At 38.3% G+C, this 18,736-nt stretch overlaps 1 protein-coding gene across 1 annotated transcript in view; it reads right to left on the bottom strand.

The window, feature by feature from the left end:
* The window catches only part of LOC579706 (gem-associated protein 5), a 28,765-nt gene that overhangs the window by 7,779 nt on the left and 2,250 nt on the right, over positions 1 to 18,736 (bottom strand). Inside the window, exons 4-20 of the mRNA XM_030980266.1 lie at positions 17,981 to 18,176; positions 17,321 to 17,477; positions 16,534 to 16,746; positions 16,051 to 16,136; positions 15,700 to 15,779; positions 14,332 to 14,465; positions 13,355 to 13,428; positions 12,681 to 13,135; positions 12,172 to 12,314; positions 11,045 to 11,216; positions 9,993 to 10,141; positions 9,094 to 9,339; positions 8,545 to 8,686; positions 7,804 to 7,911; positions 7,220 to 7,312; positions 6,615 to 6,752; positions 5,520 to 5,667 (exon numbers count right to left, since the gene is read on the bottom strand). Coding sequence (XP_030836126.1) covers positions 5,520 to 5,667; positions 6,615 to 6,752; positions 7,220 to 7,312; positions 7,804 to 7,911; positions 8,545 to 8,686; positions 9,094 to 9,339; positions 9,993 to 10,141; positions 11,045 to 11,216; positions 12,172 to 12,314; positions 12,681 to 13,135; positions 13,355 to 13,428; positions 14,332 to 14,465; positions 15,700 to 15,779; positions 16,051 to 16,136; positions 16,534 to 16,746; positions 17,321 to 17,477; positions 17,981 to 18,176 — 2,734 coding nt within the window. The remainder of the gene's footprint in view (positions 1 to 5,519; positions 5,668 to 6,614; positions 6,753 to 7,219; positions 7,313 to 7,803; positions 7,912 to 8,544; positions 8,687 to 9,093; positions 9,340 to 9,992; positions 10,142 to 11,044; positions 11,217 to 12,171; positions 12,315 to 12,680; positions 13,136 to 13,354; positions 13,429 to 14,331; positions 14,466 to 15,699; positions 15,780 to 16,050; positions 16,137 to 16,533; positions 16,747 to 17,320; positions 17,478 to 17,980; positions 18,177 to 18,736) is intronic.

The raw sequence follows: 18,736 nt of genomic DNA, 5'->3' as shown, positions 1-18,736 counted from the left end.
GAGGCTTCGATAATACCCTCAGACGTATTTCACTCGCAGCTTCAGGAAGCAGCAGGAGATGTCAGCCCATTGAAAAAACTGGTAAAAATTGTTGGGGTGGGTCCAACAAAGGTTCCTGTAGAAGGCTTTATCCGCACTCGAGTATTGCTGAACGGCAAAGAAGCTTCCGTCGGGTTCCTTATCGTGAACCGAGAGTCTTGTGGAGCTAGACAAAAAGACTTCCCAATTTTATTGGGATGTAATGCACTACGAGCTTTTTTTCCACCAGAGGAAACTCAAGAAGAATTCCAGTTAGTAAAGGACTGCTTGAAATTTAAAGGAGTGGACAATGCACAAATACGAGAGGTTGTCACGGGTGCCTTGGAGGTAGTGTTGCCAGCCAGGACCATACAACATGTAGAATGTGCGATGAAGTCCTCTCAAGGTGGTGAAGCTGCCAATGAGTCAAGTGTCTGGTTCATCCAGGATCTGACTAAGCTGGAGAGTTCTCAAGTTCATGTGATTGAAGGTTGTGCTACCGGGAATAGAGAGTTACGTTTACTCCTTATTAATGCTGGAGAAAATGAGTTCATCCTACCACCTCACTCAATTGTGGCATCTGCTGTGCAAGTAGAAGAACGAAGTGAAGTTCATCTTCAAAACAGAGAGGACCAACTTGGGGTGGATGTTTGTAATGTAATGATTGCCACAACAGAATCGGTTCAAGATGACAACGACAATGTTGGCCAGTTCGAACACAGAGGAGAAACCCAACCAACAAATGATATCACTACACAGGAAACGTTTACCTTCACTGATGGAACAGAAGTATTGCTTCCTCATGGCCTCAGCTTATGTGGGATGGACTATCATGAGGCATCTAGGATTGCTAAACTTCTAGCAGATCATGAAGCAGCTTTTTCCAGAGATGAGTTTGATTTGGGACAGTGTGATCTTATCCCTCATGAGATAAAGGTGACCTCTGACAAGACAATACGCCTGCCATATCGAAGAATTAACCCCAACGAGACATCAGAAGTTCGTGAACTTCTGCAAGACATGCTTGAACGAAAGATCATCAGGGGGTCTGCTAGCCCATATGCAAGCCCAGTCGTTTTAGTTAGAAAACGATCAGGAGCCCTACGCCTATGTATCGACTACCGACAATTGAACAAGATTACAGTGAAAGACTCTTTCCCGTTACCCAGAATTGATGAATCCCTGGAAGTCATGGATGGGGCTAGATACTTCTCTTCTCTGGATCTGTCTCATGGGTACTTTCAAATCACCATGCATCCTGACTCTGTGCCCTTGACCGCTTTTCGTGTTCCATGGGGACTCTTCGAATTTGAGAGAATGCCGCAAGGTCTTTGCAACAGTCCAAGCACCTTCCAGAGGGTGATGGAGGTGATCTTCAGTGATATGAACTTCACAAAACTAATTCTGTACCTCGATGATGTGTTGGTATTTTCTAGAACTTTTGAGGAACATTTGGAAAGACTTGGAGAAGTTTTTGCCCGGTTGACGAAGCATGGTCTAAAGTTGAAAGGAGAGAAATGTCACTTGTTCAGGGGAGAAGTTGCCCACTTAGGACACATCGTCAGCGAGAAGGGCGTGATGGTCGATCCAAGCAAGGTGGAGAGAATCGAGAGTTGGCCAACACCCCAGAATGGATCAGAGTTGAGGTCTTTCCTTGGCCTTGCGTCGTACTATCGGAGGTTTGTCCCTGACTTCACAAGACTGACAGCTCCTCTTCATGCACTAATCGGACAGAAGTCGCAAAAGAAGAGAAAGAGGAAGCCTGAGAAGACTATGCTGGATCCAAAGTTTGTGTGGACAGACAAAGCAGAAGAATCCTTTCAAAAACTGAAAGAAAGACTGTCCTCAACTCCAGTGCTAACCTATCCGAAGTTTGGAAAAGAGTTTGTTCTCGAGGTCGATGCTTCTCTCAAAGGACTAGGTGCCTGTCTATCACAGGCAGATGAAAACGGTCACCTTCACCCGATCTCATTCGCAAGCCGCAGTCTACGTGGAGCTGAAAATAACTACCCGGACTTCTCCAGCTTCAAGATTGAACTGTTAGCACTGAAATGGGCGGTGGTAGAGAAGTTCAAAGGATATCTGATAGGTTCAAAGTGTACCGTCTACACAGACAACAACCCGTTGGCCCATCTTCAAACCGCCCAACTGGGGGCAACTGAACAACGATGGGTAGCCCAGCTAGCACCCTTTCAGCTAGACATCAGATTTCGCCCTGGCAAGCTCAATAAATGTGCTGATGCTCTCAGCCGCTGTCCTGGCAATGATGAACAAGAGGTGAGAGAGATGATCGGTGCTCTGACAGTAACTACTGTCTTACCAGTGGAAGTTACAGTAAACAGTGATCAGGGGCCAGAAGAAGCACCTCGGGCAGCTCCTGAAGTATACCCATCATATTCCACAGAGAAACTTGAGATTCTGCAGCAGCAAGATGATGCACTGTCAGCTTGCAGACAATACATAAGAGATGGATGGAAGCCAGAGGATGAAATGAAAAGCGAGAACAGAGAGACAAAGTCCTGGATGAAAGAACGCATGTACCTCAAAGACTGTGGAGGGGTATTGTACAGACGACCACCAGATTCCAAACATCCACAGAGAAGACAGTTGTTAGTTCCCAAAGGCCTCCAAGAGAAGATGCTACAGATGGCTCATGACCAATGGGGCCATCAAGGGATAAACAGAACCATAGCAATCCTGCGAGAAAGATGTTTCTGGCCAGGAATGTGTAATGATGTGAGAGCACACATCAAGAAGTGCTTTGCCTGCATTGCAGCTAAGACGCCAACACCGACAATACGAACTCCAAGACGACACTTGCTGGCATTCAAGCCCCTAGAACTGATCGCAATCGATTTTCTGAAATTGGATAAGGGTCAAGGTGGATACGAGGATGTCTTGGTAATCACTGATGCATTCACCAAGTTTGCACGAGCAATCCCCTGCAAGAACCAGACTGCAGCAGTTGTTGCACGTGCCTTAATCGATGGTTGGATAGTCCACTACGGTGCTCCACTACGTATCCACTCCGATCAAGGACGAAATTTCGAGAGCTCTCTTGTCCGAGAATTATGCAAACTGTACGGAATTGAGAAGACACACACCACACCGTACTATCCACAAGGCAATGGACAAACGGAAAGGTTCAACCGAACGTTATGCAGCATGATTCGTTCCCTTGAGCCAGATCGTCGGAGAAAGTGGCCTGGGCTGATCCACCAGCTGGTTTTCCTATACAACTGCACCCCTCATGGAACAACAGGGCTATCGCCATACCGTCTCCTGTATGGGAGAGAGCCGCACACACCAATCGACCAGCTAATTGGGAATAGCGAAGCAGACTGGAATGAGGACTTTCTTACAGAGCATTCGAAGTCGCTACAACATGCTCATACGGTTGCTAAGCAAAACATGGAAGCGATCTTGAGAAGTGAAAAGATCAGACATGATGCTCTACCAATGAGTTCCACACTAAGCATTGGCACCCGGGTACTGATCAAGAAGTGCGCGTTTGAGGGTCGACACAAGCTTGACGACAAAGTGTTGAGAGATCCCTTCATAATCACGGCGGTAAATGACACGGGTGACGTTTACAAAATTCGACCAATGTTAGGAGGACCAACCAAAGTAGTGAACAGAAGGTTGCTGATTCCAGACCCACGTGAAGAGATGCCAGTTCATATTGTTCAGGAAAGCAGAAGTGACCATACCACGTCACAACACCCCTCGACTCGTTCTATAGAAGAGAACACCCCCTCTTTCACTTTCTTGTGGGATCGACCGATGAATATTCCAGGGGATCAGAACAACCTGCGAGTAGACATTCGTGACGATGAATATATTCCAGATGAGGGAAATGACCACGACGGAGCAAATGTTGAGAATGAAGAAAATGGTACGGATGACGTTCTCAATCTGAGCGGAGATATAGTACCTGATGAGATAGACAACTCTCAACTTGAGAACCCCAGTCCCGAGGTACCGCGTAGGAGGTCTAATCGAGTAACTAAAGGCCAGCATAGAAATCCACTGCGGCTTCCAATATCGGCGTTACAAGAGTAAAAAAAAAAAGAAGAGAGTTTTGAATTTGAAGACAAGAATTAAATATTTACTTGTCAGATTAAGATGTGATGTGTTATTAATGCTATGCATAATGTTTTAAAGAACATTGTTTTGTATTTTCATATACTACTGAAAAACATTTTGGTCAAACATTATGACATTAATTGCGGGGAAGTGTATTATAGAAAGATTTTCATTGCTTATATTTTCATGTATCGCTAAAATCTCGGTCAAACAGTATGACATTAATTGCGGGGAAAGGTGACGATTTGGAATTTCGCTCGTAATAATGTATCATTTTTATCAAACATTATGACATTAATTGCGGGGAATATGTTGTAATATGGAATGTTGAGGTAATTATGCCATAATGTATTATAGTGTATTGGTGCATTAGTGTATAAGGAATTGTAGGTGGAGCAGTCTACAATGTAAGCTACCCCCCTCCTTCCTCATCAGACAATAGCCTTACTTTCCCGCCTTTTTGGGGGTACCTGTATTGCCCAATGTACTGATACCCTATAGGCATGATTGGGGATCCTATTGTAAGTTTTAGTGGATGAGTGATTTTCTTTTGTTCGGGGTCTGTGCACCCAGAGCTGCTATAGCAGGGACAGAGAGACATTGTAGATTGGAGAGAGAGGAGAGAAGCACTAATTTGTGCCTGCTAATGGAGATTGTTATTTACTTCTGGCAGATCACAATTCATGGCTGCATGTGGTGAAATCTCCTTATTTGATGAACTACACTTTCTACAATAAGGTGGAAGCTTTGTTTATGATCAGGGGTCGGACGACAGCATATAGCGTTAGTGTTGCTTCGTCGTTATAGTATTGGCCGGGGCTGTGTTTTCTTTGGTGAATAAATGCAAGACTAAAGTTTACGTTGGACTCCCTAGCTGTTGTCATTTCTGAATCCCAACACATCAATATACATTTTCATGTATACAAACACTACACTGATATGAATATGAACTCTTAGGCATCATACAGTATACATTCATATCTTCTGCGACACCATTGCAAGTAGAACATTGGCTCTTGAGGAGAATCAAGTAAAACTAAATTCAATGATTAAAGCAATAACTATGAAAATTCTTTTAGAGTAAGGGCCATGACAAGCACCTAGCAGAGGTGGATAATACGTAGGACCATACAAGAAGCCATCAACACCACCAATAAGAACCGTCATCATCATCATCGTTGTCATCATCATCATCCTCATCATCATCATCATCATCATCATCATCACCATCATCATCATCATCATTATCATCATCATCGCCAGTATCATCATCATCATCATCATCATCATCATCATCATCATCTTCATCATGACATTTCTACTCCTCCCCAACATCATACTGATAACAAAGTGTCAAATCTGTAAGAATGTGCAGTAAGTGGGTTAGGGGTAGAACATAAACAGAGATATTATACCTAAACATTGAATTCTTCTTGAGGATAGTGATAGCCTTGTAGACCTGATGACTGATAAGGTAGAAAGTGACGGCCCGATGAATCTGATCCTGAGATTCTAGCTGCCTAGCGTAAGCATCACAGGTCTGTAACCATACATCATGTCCAGCTGTAAGCATTACAATACAATCAATCATATCAGTATTCGTTCATTCGTTTGTTCGTTTATTCATTTCATTTTCATAAAAAACACAGCAAAAGCAAATAAACATACAAGTATATATACATACAAATGCAGAGAATGTTCAGTTTATACGATAACTTCAACTAAAAATTAATAGGAGAACAAAGGAAAAGCCAATGGTGGCCTTGTTTAAAAAAGTTCCCCCGAATATCATAATTTATATTACTGAGTATATAGTACTTAAATATATCACAAAAGACAGCAATAAACACAATATAACAATAATATACACAATAAGTATATTATAAGGATCCTTGAAATAGAGTACTCCTGCTTCAGCTATTGCTCCACCAGGCTTTTACCCAAGGCTAATATTAGCTGGTAGAAAGTTACCTTTGTATGTAATCAATAATGATCCCTTTACTCACTGTCTGTCTCTCTCTGTCTCTCTGTCTCTCTCTGTCTCTCTCTATCTCTCTATCTCCCCTTCCTTCTCCCATCACAAACTGTCTTCCTATATCCGTCATCTCATCTTTGTTTCTTTATGTCTTCATTCTCACTTTATTTATCTTAATTTCTCTACATTTCTTCCACTTCATACCTTTATCTAAAGCCTCGGTCACAAATGCTATTACAAACTGCTACGAACGTCGTACGAACAATTTTCAGACAATGGAAAAACAGGGAGATTCGTACAATATTATTGTTCATACGAACCTTTGTGACCGTAGCATTACTGTTGTCCTATTCCTCTGACTTCCTTGTAAGTTTCCCCTCTCTTTCTTTAAATGTTGTCTACTATTGCTCCTTCTTCCTTCTGATCTCAATATCACAATTGCTTTTTTTTTCCTCTTTTGGCTGCAATATTCAGTATACTACTGTATGTACTATTAACCAATTCCCAGACCCCAATCAAACTATTATTCACTCACCTAGGGGAGCCATTGCAACCAGCCAATCAGTGAGCTGTCCTTTCTTGATAGCCTCCCTAAGTGGCTGAAGAATGTTACCTTTCCATAGATGAAGCTGGTTCCTCTGATCATAGTTACTACTCTCTCCATGCTGACATGCTAGGAAAAAAAAGAAAAATGGAAATAATGTTTTTATGATCACTTATCTAATACTCAGGGGTAATCTACTACTACCAATAGGTTCAACCAGTGATGCTAAATTGCATTTGAATACTTTAATGGCTAAAAATCAGATATAAATGAAGGAATAATATAAAAGGTTTTTCTTGTTTTGCCTTTACATTTTGTATTTTGCAAGAAAACTGCAGTACTCTGAATTTCAGTACTTGGCATCTTTCCTCATCCACAGATCAACACAACTAATCTTCAATATATGCTCAATAAGGAATACAAAAACTTTCTGTTTGACTTTTAATTTTAAGGTTAATATGTCCGATCAATGTCAAGTGATTATTCCATTAGGCATCATTTGTCTTCTTAAATCCAAGTGTAGAAAAGGCTATTAATAGGAATACAGTCCTTGAATTTCTTCCTATGATATAAACGAAATCTGTCATTCTTGTTACCTTCGTCATTGAGCATCTTCAAAGTCATCTTTCTGTCAACAAACAAACCAAGCTGGAGAGGAGGTTGGGCTGAGCTCCCTTCTATGTGCAATCCTAAAAAAAGACCAAGATATGAGACAAGGAGATTGATCAGAACCATAAATATCATTATTACCTTAGAAGTCATTTTCATTTACTGAAGATACTTCCTTCACACCAGGCAATGAACTATAGCATACAATAATACCAGTGTTGTCATCAATCATGCTTAACTTGGATTATGTGAATGAATTTATGTTATACATCAGAGTATGACGATGCAACAAATTCATGAAAAAAGTTTTTTTAAATTGAACTTTTATATGTGTTATTCGTATATTGTTCATGTGCTGTGTGTTCATTTAAAGATAGTACATATGAAAAACTGTGGCAGGGCAAATGCAGTGATCTTGTTTTGAGCATATCCCTTACTAGAAACCATGTCTTTTGATAAACCATAACCTACTGGAATTACTAAATCCCTCAGATAGGACTTCTATTTATAGCTCTCCTGGTTGAACACATGCGTATATCATATAAATGAAATAAACATTAATGAAACTTACCTTGTTTGAGCGTGACCAGGTCAATGCAATCTTGTTGAAGGAAAGCTTTACCTCTGTTGTCATGAGAAGCATTCACTGGGAATAAAGACTTGTATCTCTTGTGTCTCCCTGGTGGTAGAAACAAATTTTACCGTATTTACATTAATCAACACGCTTAAATTCATCTACATGTATCGCATACAATACACCTTAGGCTAAACATCAGTTGATCATCACTACAGGAGCATCAGTTGCATTCGCCCAATGCTCTATCCCAGAAAGGAACAGCCTTCAAGTAATGTAATGCATGCTGACAGTCCAGAGAACTTCCAGGGACTACTCCTTAGGCATCCAATGCCACTATCACATCAAGAATCATTGTCTTCCTTGCACCGCTTGCAATCTTTAGTTCATCTTCGTGATAGGCTGCATAGCCCTTTGAAGATTACCAGAAGAAGAAGAAGGTATCACATGCTTCCAGATATACATATGATTCTCAACATTTTGGGGGGACACATACACCTGTACATCTGCCAATACAGGTTGTAATCGCTAATGACTTCAGCTGTTTCTTTAAATAAATGTGAGACCTAAACCTGAATCAATGACACTTTTATGCTCCTTAAAACATGATATTTATAAACATTTCATGCAGAGTAAATATGATTTGGTGGTTGGAATAAAGTTTGAAACTTAGAGTTCAAATCAGATATCAATTTTTGAGCTTGGATGAAATATGAAAGATAATGTTCTTCTTCTCACCTTTCTTTGTTCCAGGGACCGTCATATCCTTGAATGTTCCCTTATCTTGATCTATCTCTACTTCTTCTTCGGGAGCTAACCGATCTAAAATGACTGCCAGAGCAACATTCTTCTCTCTAACTGATGCTTCCTGTTGGTTAGACTTTTCAAGAGAGAGAGAGAGAGAGAATTTAGGACTCATGCTTTCCGTTCATACAATTCATTATTCTCTTTGCTAAACAATTTTGCAGTCAACATTATCCTTGTTTGTCATCATTCTAATTATCTTTGACTCAACTACCTTTAGTTTCATTCTTAGCTGTCTTCAGCTGAGTATGACTTTAACCTCACCACACTTATCCGCACAACAATTTACCTATAAGTAAAGAACCTATATAAGTGATATTGATACACAAAGGTATTTCTATATTAAAAGAGAAACTAAACACAATCGTTCTCCTGGAAACTACCAAGAGGTACATTTACAATTTCTACTTCATTTATGCTCATCGATATACCTTATGCAGTTTTCTTTGACTGAAAAGGGGGCAATCTCTTTTTATTTCATACTTCACAAACAGATGATTCATCAGTAGTGACTCTGGCATCTTGGCATTGTGCAGCATTAGATTTCTTCTCTCTTTCAATCTTTCCCTCAATCTCCTCCACCTGAGCTAAGAGCTCTCTTTTCTTCCTCTCCAGTAGCTCTTTGGCATCATCCATCTGCTCTCCTCCGGTCACAGAGTCTGCTCCTGTCTGATTGGTTGATGGAGGAGCTGAATCACACATCTCGGTGTTTGCTGTGGTCATGTCAACCTGTCAAGTCATGAGATACATGTAATAAGTTTTGGTTGGTAATTTACAGTCAGACAATGGTGCGCTTAGAAACAACCATATGAAGCGCCTAATAAATGTTGTGTATTATTATTATACATATATATATATATGTATATTTGTGCACTTACCATTTACTGATAAAGAAATTTAATACTTGTCAGAAATATTTTACAAAATTTAGGTAACAAATCATAATACCATGTTTGACCTAAATCACTATCAACATGTATTTCTATAATGTAAATGGTTCACTTACAAATCATAGACCAATTTGAAACATGCTTTGATGAAAGAAAAGTAGGTCTTGTAGTATCTGATTTCATTTTCTCTCTGATGGATCGTGATTGGGTTTGGAGAAAGGCCTCATCATAAGCTAGTACAAGTTTAACTTTTAAAAATCAATTAAGCAATTCAAATTTTGCAAGTGTAACTGTGAAAACAAGAGGCCCGAATGGGCATGCATTATTCCCAATGCTGTTCTGGCAGAAAGATATCATATTTATATTCCTATATCACGTTGTAATAAATAAACTATTATCAAAGTAACTACAAATAAACCAAGCATAGTTGCTTCATGCACAGCATTCCTCTGTTTTGAAGCATTCAATGATCATCTTATTGCCTTGAAATACCTTGCTTTGTTTATCTCTGACATCAGCTAATGGTCCTGTTGCCAAGGCAACATCATCATTATTGGCATGATCTTCCTGGTTACGCTGTGGTTTTGGTTGTGAGGACTTCTTTCCTTTCTTTCCGGCTCTTTTGAAAGGCTTTCTGCTGCCTGACAAGTAAGAACATAGAATGGATGACATTGAAATATACAAGTACATAGCTTATATCTAAGCAGCTACCTATTCTGCATATGAAGAAACGTTTTTAAAAGAGGAAAAACGATTCTCACCAGATCGTTTACCTCAGTGATCACTTGGCACTTTATAAATCCAAATGATGCATGACCTAATCACTTCATGATTAAATCATATCATGTTTGTGTTATTAAACAAATTGCTAGAAAAAAAATTCTAAATCATATTTCTATGCACACCTCAATGAAAATAACGATGACTTTGAGCAAAATTTATTTATGGCCTTATCCCTCTTACTCAACGTATTTGGTCTTTATGGGCAGGTGGTCTTTATGGAAACAAGAAATGTGGTCTTTCTATAAAATTAGTCTCTAAAGCAGCTTTCACTGTTTTTATTATTCTGTATTTCTACCAAACAAATGATAATCATTTGAATATATCATAAGATATAAGATGACTTAGACAGATAATGAGGGTCAATTTTTGTTATCAATATTTTTATTTCTCAATTTTTTTTTCCCTTGAAATTATTTTGTCCACATTTTTCTTTCTCCAAAATGCTATTTTTTTCCTAATTTTTTCTACAATTATTTTTGTCCTTAAAAATAAAAATGGACCCCTCCTCTATAGTTTTAAACCAAGTCTATTTAATATAACAGACATTGACTGGCAGGGGGTATATAACATTCTTCGGACCTGAAGGGAGTTATATTTTCCCTCGCGACCATATAACCACTTGGGAAAATGTAACTCCCTTCAGAGGTCCAAAGAATGTTATATTACACCCCTGCCGGTCGATATCAGTATAATATTACACCCCCTATATCTGTGTAATGATTCATGTCATATATCAATATTTAGCTGAAGCTTGAACTTACTTTTAGGAGGTTTGGTGTGATTGACCTTTGACACTTGCCATTTCATGAGACAGAAGTCTTCCCCTCCGGTCATGATGAGGTCAGGATCAAAGCAAGACCAAGCACACGAGAATACACGACCCATGTGACCTCGGAAGTTTGCCACTGGTTCTCCACTCAATACATCCCAAACCTAATAATAATAATAGAGTATATTTATGTAGCGCATAATAAATTGTAAATTTCTCTATGCGCTTTACAGTTTTGTACAATCATAACAATTTGAATATATAAACAATACTAATACAAGAATATATAAACAACACTAATAAACCAACACAGAATGAAACAAATTAGGATCATTAGAACAAGATCATGCCAAGGGGAGCAGCTACACAGAGAAGGTTCTCCGTTCAATACATCCCAAACCTACACAGAATGAAACCAATTAGGATCATTAGAACAAGATCATGCCAGGGGGAACAGCTACACAGAGAAGATTTTAGATTAATTGTATTGTCTGAATAATCTCACATCCAACAGCACCAAATATTACATTCTTACACTAATGTACAATGCATTACTGGAAGTTAAAGATGAAGTTGAGTTCTGGTCATGCGATTGCATTGTGAAAGAAACGTTGTGGAATCAATCAGAAAAGGTTGATCATCTAGCATATAAGTATTGGCCTGTACTGCAAGGGTCTGGAATCATCAAAATAATAAGAAATTTGAGCCAGTCTTCGCAGAGTTACAAGCACTGTAAACAGAAAGATGTATATGGGACTATATGCACACGTGCGTCACACATGCGTTTATCTCTCACATACCAATAGATGAACTAATTTACCAAATATATCAATTAGTAGGCGGTTTCCCGGCAAAAATTTTATCATCATGTATTTGTCAAAACATATTCTTTCACATGATTGGTAATAAGAGCTTCTATTTCATTTTTTGAAATTGGGGCGTTTCCAATACTGGTCTTTACCTTTAAACAAAGTCAATATTAAGGTTATTATTTTGCATACAGACATGCAAACTTTGTTTCACTGCATGTCCTGTATTGGCCTATATATATAATGAGATGAGTATGAAATACTACTTTTCTTTCATCATATTTCCATTATTGTGAAATAGACAACATACCTGAGCTGAGTTATCATAAGATGTAGAGACTAGTTGACCATCACCATGTGGGCTCCAGGACAAACTTGTGACCCTTCCTGTATGACCGGTCAGTGAACGATAGCTGGACGTTATTGGAACAGACAATGGCTTTCCTTCGTTACCTAATCAATGGTAGAATAATACATCAGAATAAAAGCTACTCAGTCATCAAATATTGAACTTGATGAAGTTTTTGTGACTTCTCACAACATTAAAACCTCAAAATAAACTTGCTTGATTTTCAATATCAGAAATGATGTAAAAGTTGTAATAATATCCATTGGTCATAGATTTATGCAGATCTCTTGTTTCCTTCTAAAAAATTGATTTGAATCTAAAAAGCAGGTTAATGCAATTCAATATACATGCACATCTTGCATTAAAACACAATAGTCTTGAGTGCTCTTTACAAAGTAAATCATAAGTTAGTGGGGACATTGGTTTAAGATACCACTGAAGGGCAGTACTGAACCATTTTCTTCACTCACCCAGAACACTTGCCAAGTCGTAGATCTCAACTTCATAATCATTGGACCCTGATGCAAGCCAGTATATCCTCTCTGACTGGTTTCTCTTCACATTCACACCAGTCTCCTGGGATAGACCAGTCATCTCGGATAAAGCGGCATCAGTCTCATGTGATAAATTAACACCAGTTTCCTTGGACAGACTAACAGGTGCATCACCTGCACAGTCTACTGTTGGGCCACAATTGTCTTGATCTTCCTTCTGAGCTTCCTCAGATGCACTTTGTTCCGTTGCGTCCAGTGGTTTGCTTGGTAAAGACTCCTTCACTTCTGATTGGTCAATTTTGAATTTCTCAGGCTCTGATTGGTCAGCCTCTTCATAGTCAGGATACCAGCTTAGACAGTTAATGATCTTACTCTGGACATGGATAGTACACAGGTGATGAAGATCTGGAGAAGCAAATACTTCAATTGATCTAAAAAGACAAGAACATTTTTTAATATGTTTAGTGCTTTTTTAAAAATGTAACATTGACGTCATTTTCAGTCTTTTTTGTTTTTCAGTCATGTAATCAGGAATCCGGATTTACAGCATTGTCAGATGTTTTGTTAGTTACACTGATCATTTTTGTGTAAATTTATTACTATGACTTATAAAAGGAATAACGATGCATAAACAATATGAAAGTACTTACCCATCCTCATTTCCAATGGCAACAGCTCTTCCATCTAATCTCCAAGCAACATCGGATCTCTGAGGTAAAAGATGCTGAGATACAGAAAGAGATCAAGATTTAACCAGAAGATAGTCAAGTAGATAGGGGTGTCAACATGAATTTTAAACTATATATTACAGGGGAATACAGGATCTATCAATACAGTAAGTATAATAACAATTGCTCTGATATACACAGATAAATGACACTACTAAACCTGCTGATCCACCTAACAAATCCCCCACAAAACATGAAATACAGAATTACAATCTGACATGATTACGATCTTGATTGAGCAAATAACAAATGTATACTGACGTTGTACTGGGAAAGGTACAATTTTGATAAAATTACCAATCTTGAAATTTTTAGTGAATTACTCAATATCTTGTTTGTTGAAAAACATTATATAGGTAGTCCAATTCCCATTACGTGGATATATTATACACGATTACAAGACCACAAATATTGTCTTTGGTAATGTTTTTCAATATTTATTCCATAACTAATCATTGTAACTAGTCTAAGACTACATTATTCAGAGCTGCCAACCTCCAGAACAGAAAATCAGAAATCACAAGGCTCAAAATCAGTAATTTTGGGAATAAATCAGTAATTTCCTAAGCAGCGCTATGAATCTAAAAAAAAAAGGCATGCCAACACTGCGTGGACGCATGCGCACATGATTGTTTGAAATTTCTGTGATTTTACTCACACAAAGTTGCTAAATATTAATTATCACGCCATGACAACACATCAGTTTTCCATGAAAAAATGGCTTCTATTTAGAGAATACCACCATACTGCACAGCACTAGCTACGAAAAATCTTCTTTTTTTTCTTTTTTTAATCCATAATTTTAGACAACATTCCTTAATTCTGTAATGATCGTTAATTTCCGTACCAATTACGGAAAATCTGTATTAGTTGGCAGCTCTGATTATTGCACACCTCACCTTATAGTTGTTTGTCTGTTTGATGAGGGTATTGATGTTGGTACTCTCCTGATCTAGCTTAGCAGGGTTATGTTGATAGATTAACCCTTCACCTCCACAGCTGTATACATGGTGGGCCTGGGAATGACTGCCATCTTGGAATGAAACATGAAACAGGTACTTCTTCATACAGCAGTTAAATCGTAACCAAAAGCATGGAATGCCATGCATCTACAAATATCGACGGCCGGCTGGCAGAAGGGCGTTAGCGACTCGAAAACTACTTTTTTAATTTTTTGCATTTAAACATTTGTTTTATATTTAAACTGCTTTCCGTTCAGAAAATTGGTTTAAAACTTAAAAGACTAATAGAAATGTTATAGTAGAACACGGCCACAATTCTTTTTCTTCAGAAATAAGTCAGTTTTATACAAGTTTGTGGTGATTTAGTGCTAACGCCTTTCTGCTTAATATTTCATTTTTAACCTTAAATTCAAGCTAACGACCTTCTGCCACCCAGGAGACGATATATACATGTATGATATATGATTAGGATACATGCCAAGATCAGAAGTTCTAGCCTGTCTACCAGGCAGTTTTGACTGTAAAAGAGTCTGGATGAGGTCAAATACCAACAGAAAGACAAGAATAGTGGGAAATTATTCTGCCTACTCACAACTCTTTACAGCAGTTTCATTTAAAGCAGAGACCCCTATCCCCTTGAAAGTTTTAATTTTTATCATTAACATGTTAACATTGCACTACTGAAAACTGGCATAAACATTAACGAGAGTAATGAAAATAGAGACACAATCATCCACAAACAAAATGAAATATCAATGTTTCAAAACGGATAAGCATGTTAATGCTCTCGTTAGACCTGGGGGGGGGGGGGGGTGTTTCACAAAAATTGTCATCAGTGACAAATGACAGTTGTTGTTATAAGCTACTGAAATCCTTGCTTCTGATTGGTTATCAGCAGATTTGCTACTGATATTTGTCATTTGTCATTGAAAAAAAGCTTTGTGAAACGGGCCCCAGAAATGAAGATGGCATATGCATAAACAAAGGTGTAACACTCAAAAGAACAATAAGTCAGTTATACAGTAGGCTTGTGGGTGCACCATGTGAGAGAGAGGATTGAGGAGTCCTGAAAAGGACTCTCTGTAATCTTTCTTGAGGGTGTGTAGTCCTGAAAAGGACTGTTTGTGTAGTCTTGAGAAAGACTGTTGGTTATCTTTCTTAGCTTATAGTTCTAAGGAGAACAATAGCGCTTGGAGAGGATGAGTGGCGGGAGTGGCGGGAGTGGCTCGACGTTTCGAACAGGTTGACTATCCGTCGTCAGGAGTCAGTCAGTTGAGAATAAGTCAGTTGTATTTAGAGTTTTACCTGGTTTAGGACATGGAGGGCCCCAGCATAGGGAGTAGATCGTCTTCTTGTGAAATGTCCAGAACTGTTGAGGAGGTTTGCTGAAAAGATATAAACATTCAACAAACTTATATCTTGCTTTCAGCATTTTATCATATCAGGGAGGTATACAAAATCAGCTACCTTGTGTCACATATTTTGTATGAACTCTAAAAATGTATGAACTTCCTTCCTTATAAGCATAAGATAAATGGTAGCATTTGGAAAGAAGAATCGTAGAAGTGACTGATGTCTTTTTTTATAAAATTATTTTCCTACAATATCCAGAAGCAAGTATCATATTAAACAAATAACAGTAAATGGGATGCATACTTGGGGACTGAGACATTAAAGATACCAACTCTCCCATCGTCTGTTCCATAGGCCAGTGAATTCTCTCTGACTGGATGCCAACTGACCTGCACATGACAGAAAATTAACATTTACATTGATTTACTGATTTCCAATATGTGTATGTTGCGTAATTCATACAAATTTCATGCTTGATATTAAATTACACTGAAAATGAAAGTCAGAGGAAGTTTAGTTAGGGTGGATTAATGATGACTCAACAAATGGGGAAACTCAGTTAATTTGGTCTTATCTCCCTAGTTTTTGCTTCAAATTCAATGAAGTCTTCTGTATCTGAAACAAGAAATTACCTCCCTTTATTTCTTATTCTCAAATTCAGAATGAAATGATAAATAAGGAGGAGAAATGAGATGAGAATAGAAAAGAAGAGCAAGATTCTAGTTTGTTATGTTTTACCAAGTAATTGCATATATATATTGGAATCAGGATAAGATGTATTCTTACCACTGTGACCTTCGACTTAATCCCCTGCCAAAGTGTGATGACATCATACGTCTTGCCCCGAGCTCCGGTGTTCCAGACTCGTATCATGTTGTCTCCTACACCCAGGGCTAGTCTAGCAGGGTCTAGCGGTGAGGGCGCTATACTGTACACAAAACCACCCAAGGTTGGAAGACTCCATTCTGACTGGAGGGTAGACAGGTTCCAGCAAATCACCTTTAATAAAAGGAGACAGGAAGAAAAGTTCAGGTAATAATCATTTCCCTGATTAGTCATGCAAAGATAACTGATAATGACAAAGTAACTTGCTGCTATATATCAAAATAATATGCATCAATCTAATTAATACCTTTCAATCAAGTCACTAGAAACCTTATATCTTTCAGGTCAATATATGTGTATTTCTATAACTATTTTTTTCCAAATTAAGATTGTTCACATCAAAAGGTAATTTAGATCTTCATCAATCCACACCATTTAAATGACTTTTTCCAAAAGATATATGCAAATAATTGATGATCAAAATGCGTTATTTGTATTAAAGCCCCACTGTCCTACTTGTAGCTACTTGCTCCCTCTATATAGAAAACTTCCACAATCGGTGCCTGTTGGTCCCCCATGATCCTCTTTTTCTTATGTTAGTTGAGAGCTGAGTTAATGAGATAGCCACCTGTCAGTGACCTCGCTGTGTGGTCTATTCCCTTCTGGCCCAGTAGTATTGATGGTCTTTAAAGTATTTAGCTAATGGAGCATATATTTGTAGTTTATAAAGAAGGAAACAATGATTCACCTGTCTATCCATAGATGTAGTGATCACTCTGTCAAGGTCACCTTGTCTTCCGTTGATGTTGAAGACGGATCGTTGATGAGTAGAATCCCCTGGTCCTCCAAGGATCTCCCATCTAGGTTGGCTTGGTTTGCTTAGGTCCCACAGGATCACATCACCACTAGAAACAAAATATTGAGTGATGAGTTGGTTGATTAACAAACTGACTGAATGGCAGATATACTTCTGGATTGATTGATGGATTGATTAACTGAATAATGGACAGATTAATTAATCAACTGATTTATTGGGAAATTAAGTAACTGACTTTAACAAAACTATCTGCAGAAAAATATATGAAAGTACTCTCCTACAGGAATGGCTCACAATTTTGTACCATTAAGCATCTTTACTCTAAATGATCATTTCAATTTAAAAAATAATACATTGTAAAATAAAAACTATCTAATAAATTTTTTTTTCACCTGAATATATATCTACTGAAGAAGATGTCAGGAAAAGAGATCTGTTAATTTGGATTAGGAATGTATATGATGCCTTATACTATGGAGGCATAATAAGAGATACTTTCAAGGCTCAAACTTATTATTTATCATACTGGTATCATATTTGGATCTCAACATACATTGTGTCACTAGCTGACCAGTGCTTTTACCCACTTACCCATGTGAGCTTGAAACAAGTTGTGTAGGTCTATCCTGAGGCCAGTACAATGAAATCCACACCCTTGACTTCATGCCCCCTTCATCTCCTCTATCTCTAGTTCGTTGACCTCCCCCTCCCCTTGGAGGAAGGTTCATGATCTTTAGAAGCTTACCCTGACCTGTGCTCCACATACGAATGGTCTTGTCTCTACTCCCTGGTATGATGAAGATCAGAATGGAGAATACTTTAAAGGCCGGCTGCACTAGTTTAACCAGATGGGATTAGACCACCCAGCTAGCCAGCAAGTTCACTGTGACAGGTGGCTATATCATTAACTCAGCTCTCAATTAACATAAGAAAAAGAGGATCATGGGGGACCAACAGGCACCGATTGGGGAAGTTTTCTATATAGAGGGAGCAAGTAGCTACAAGAAGGACAGTGGGGCTTTAAAAGGTTCTTCTTGTATTCAAAGGCAGATTCATGAGTTCTCTTGTATAGCATTGTATGGGTTAAACCTTTGATATAATATATGCATGTTCTCATATACACATAAAAGAAACTTGTAAATGTTTACACCAGGCCCATTGTAATCCTCACTAATTCTAGGAAAGGTTCTACCTCATTTCTGGAATTAATATATACAGGGTATATCTGAAGACAAATAATAATTCCACCCTATTTAGTTTTCTTTTTGCTTCATCAGATAAAATGCAGGAGGTGAAATTTACAATCCTACAGTATTGTTTGTTTGATTTACCCGACTGCTAAAAAAA

The sequence above is a fragment of the Strongylocentrotus purpuratus genome, unplaced genomic scaffold (assembly GCF_000002235.5).
Source record: "Strongylocentrotus purpuratus isolate Spur 01 unplaced genomic scaffold, Spur_5.0 spur5_scaffold_11, whole genome shotgun sequence".
NCBI classification, from domain to species: domain Eukaryota; kingdom Metazoa; phylum Echinodermata; class Echinoidea; order Camarodonta; family Strongylocentrotidae; genus Strongylocentrotus; species Strongylocentrotus purpuratus.
The sequence above is the reverse complement of the archived record's forward strand: the minus strand, read 5'-3'. Positions and strand labels throughout refer to the sequence as shown.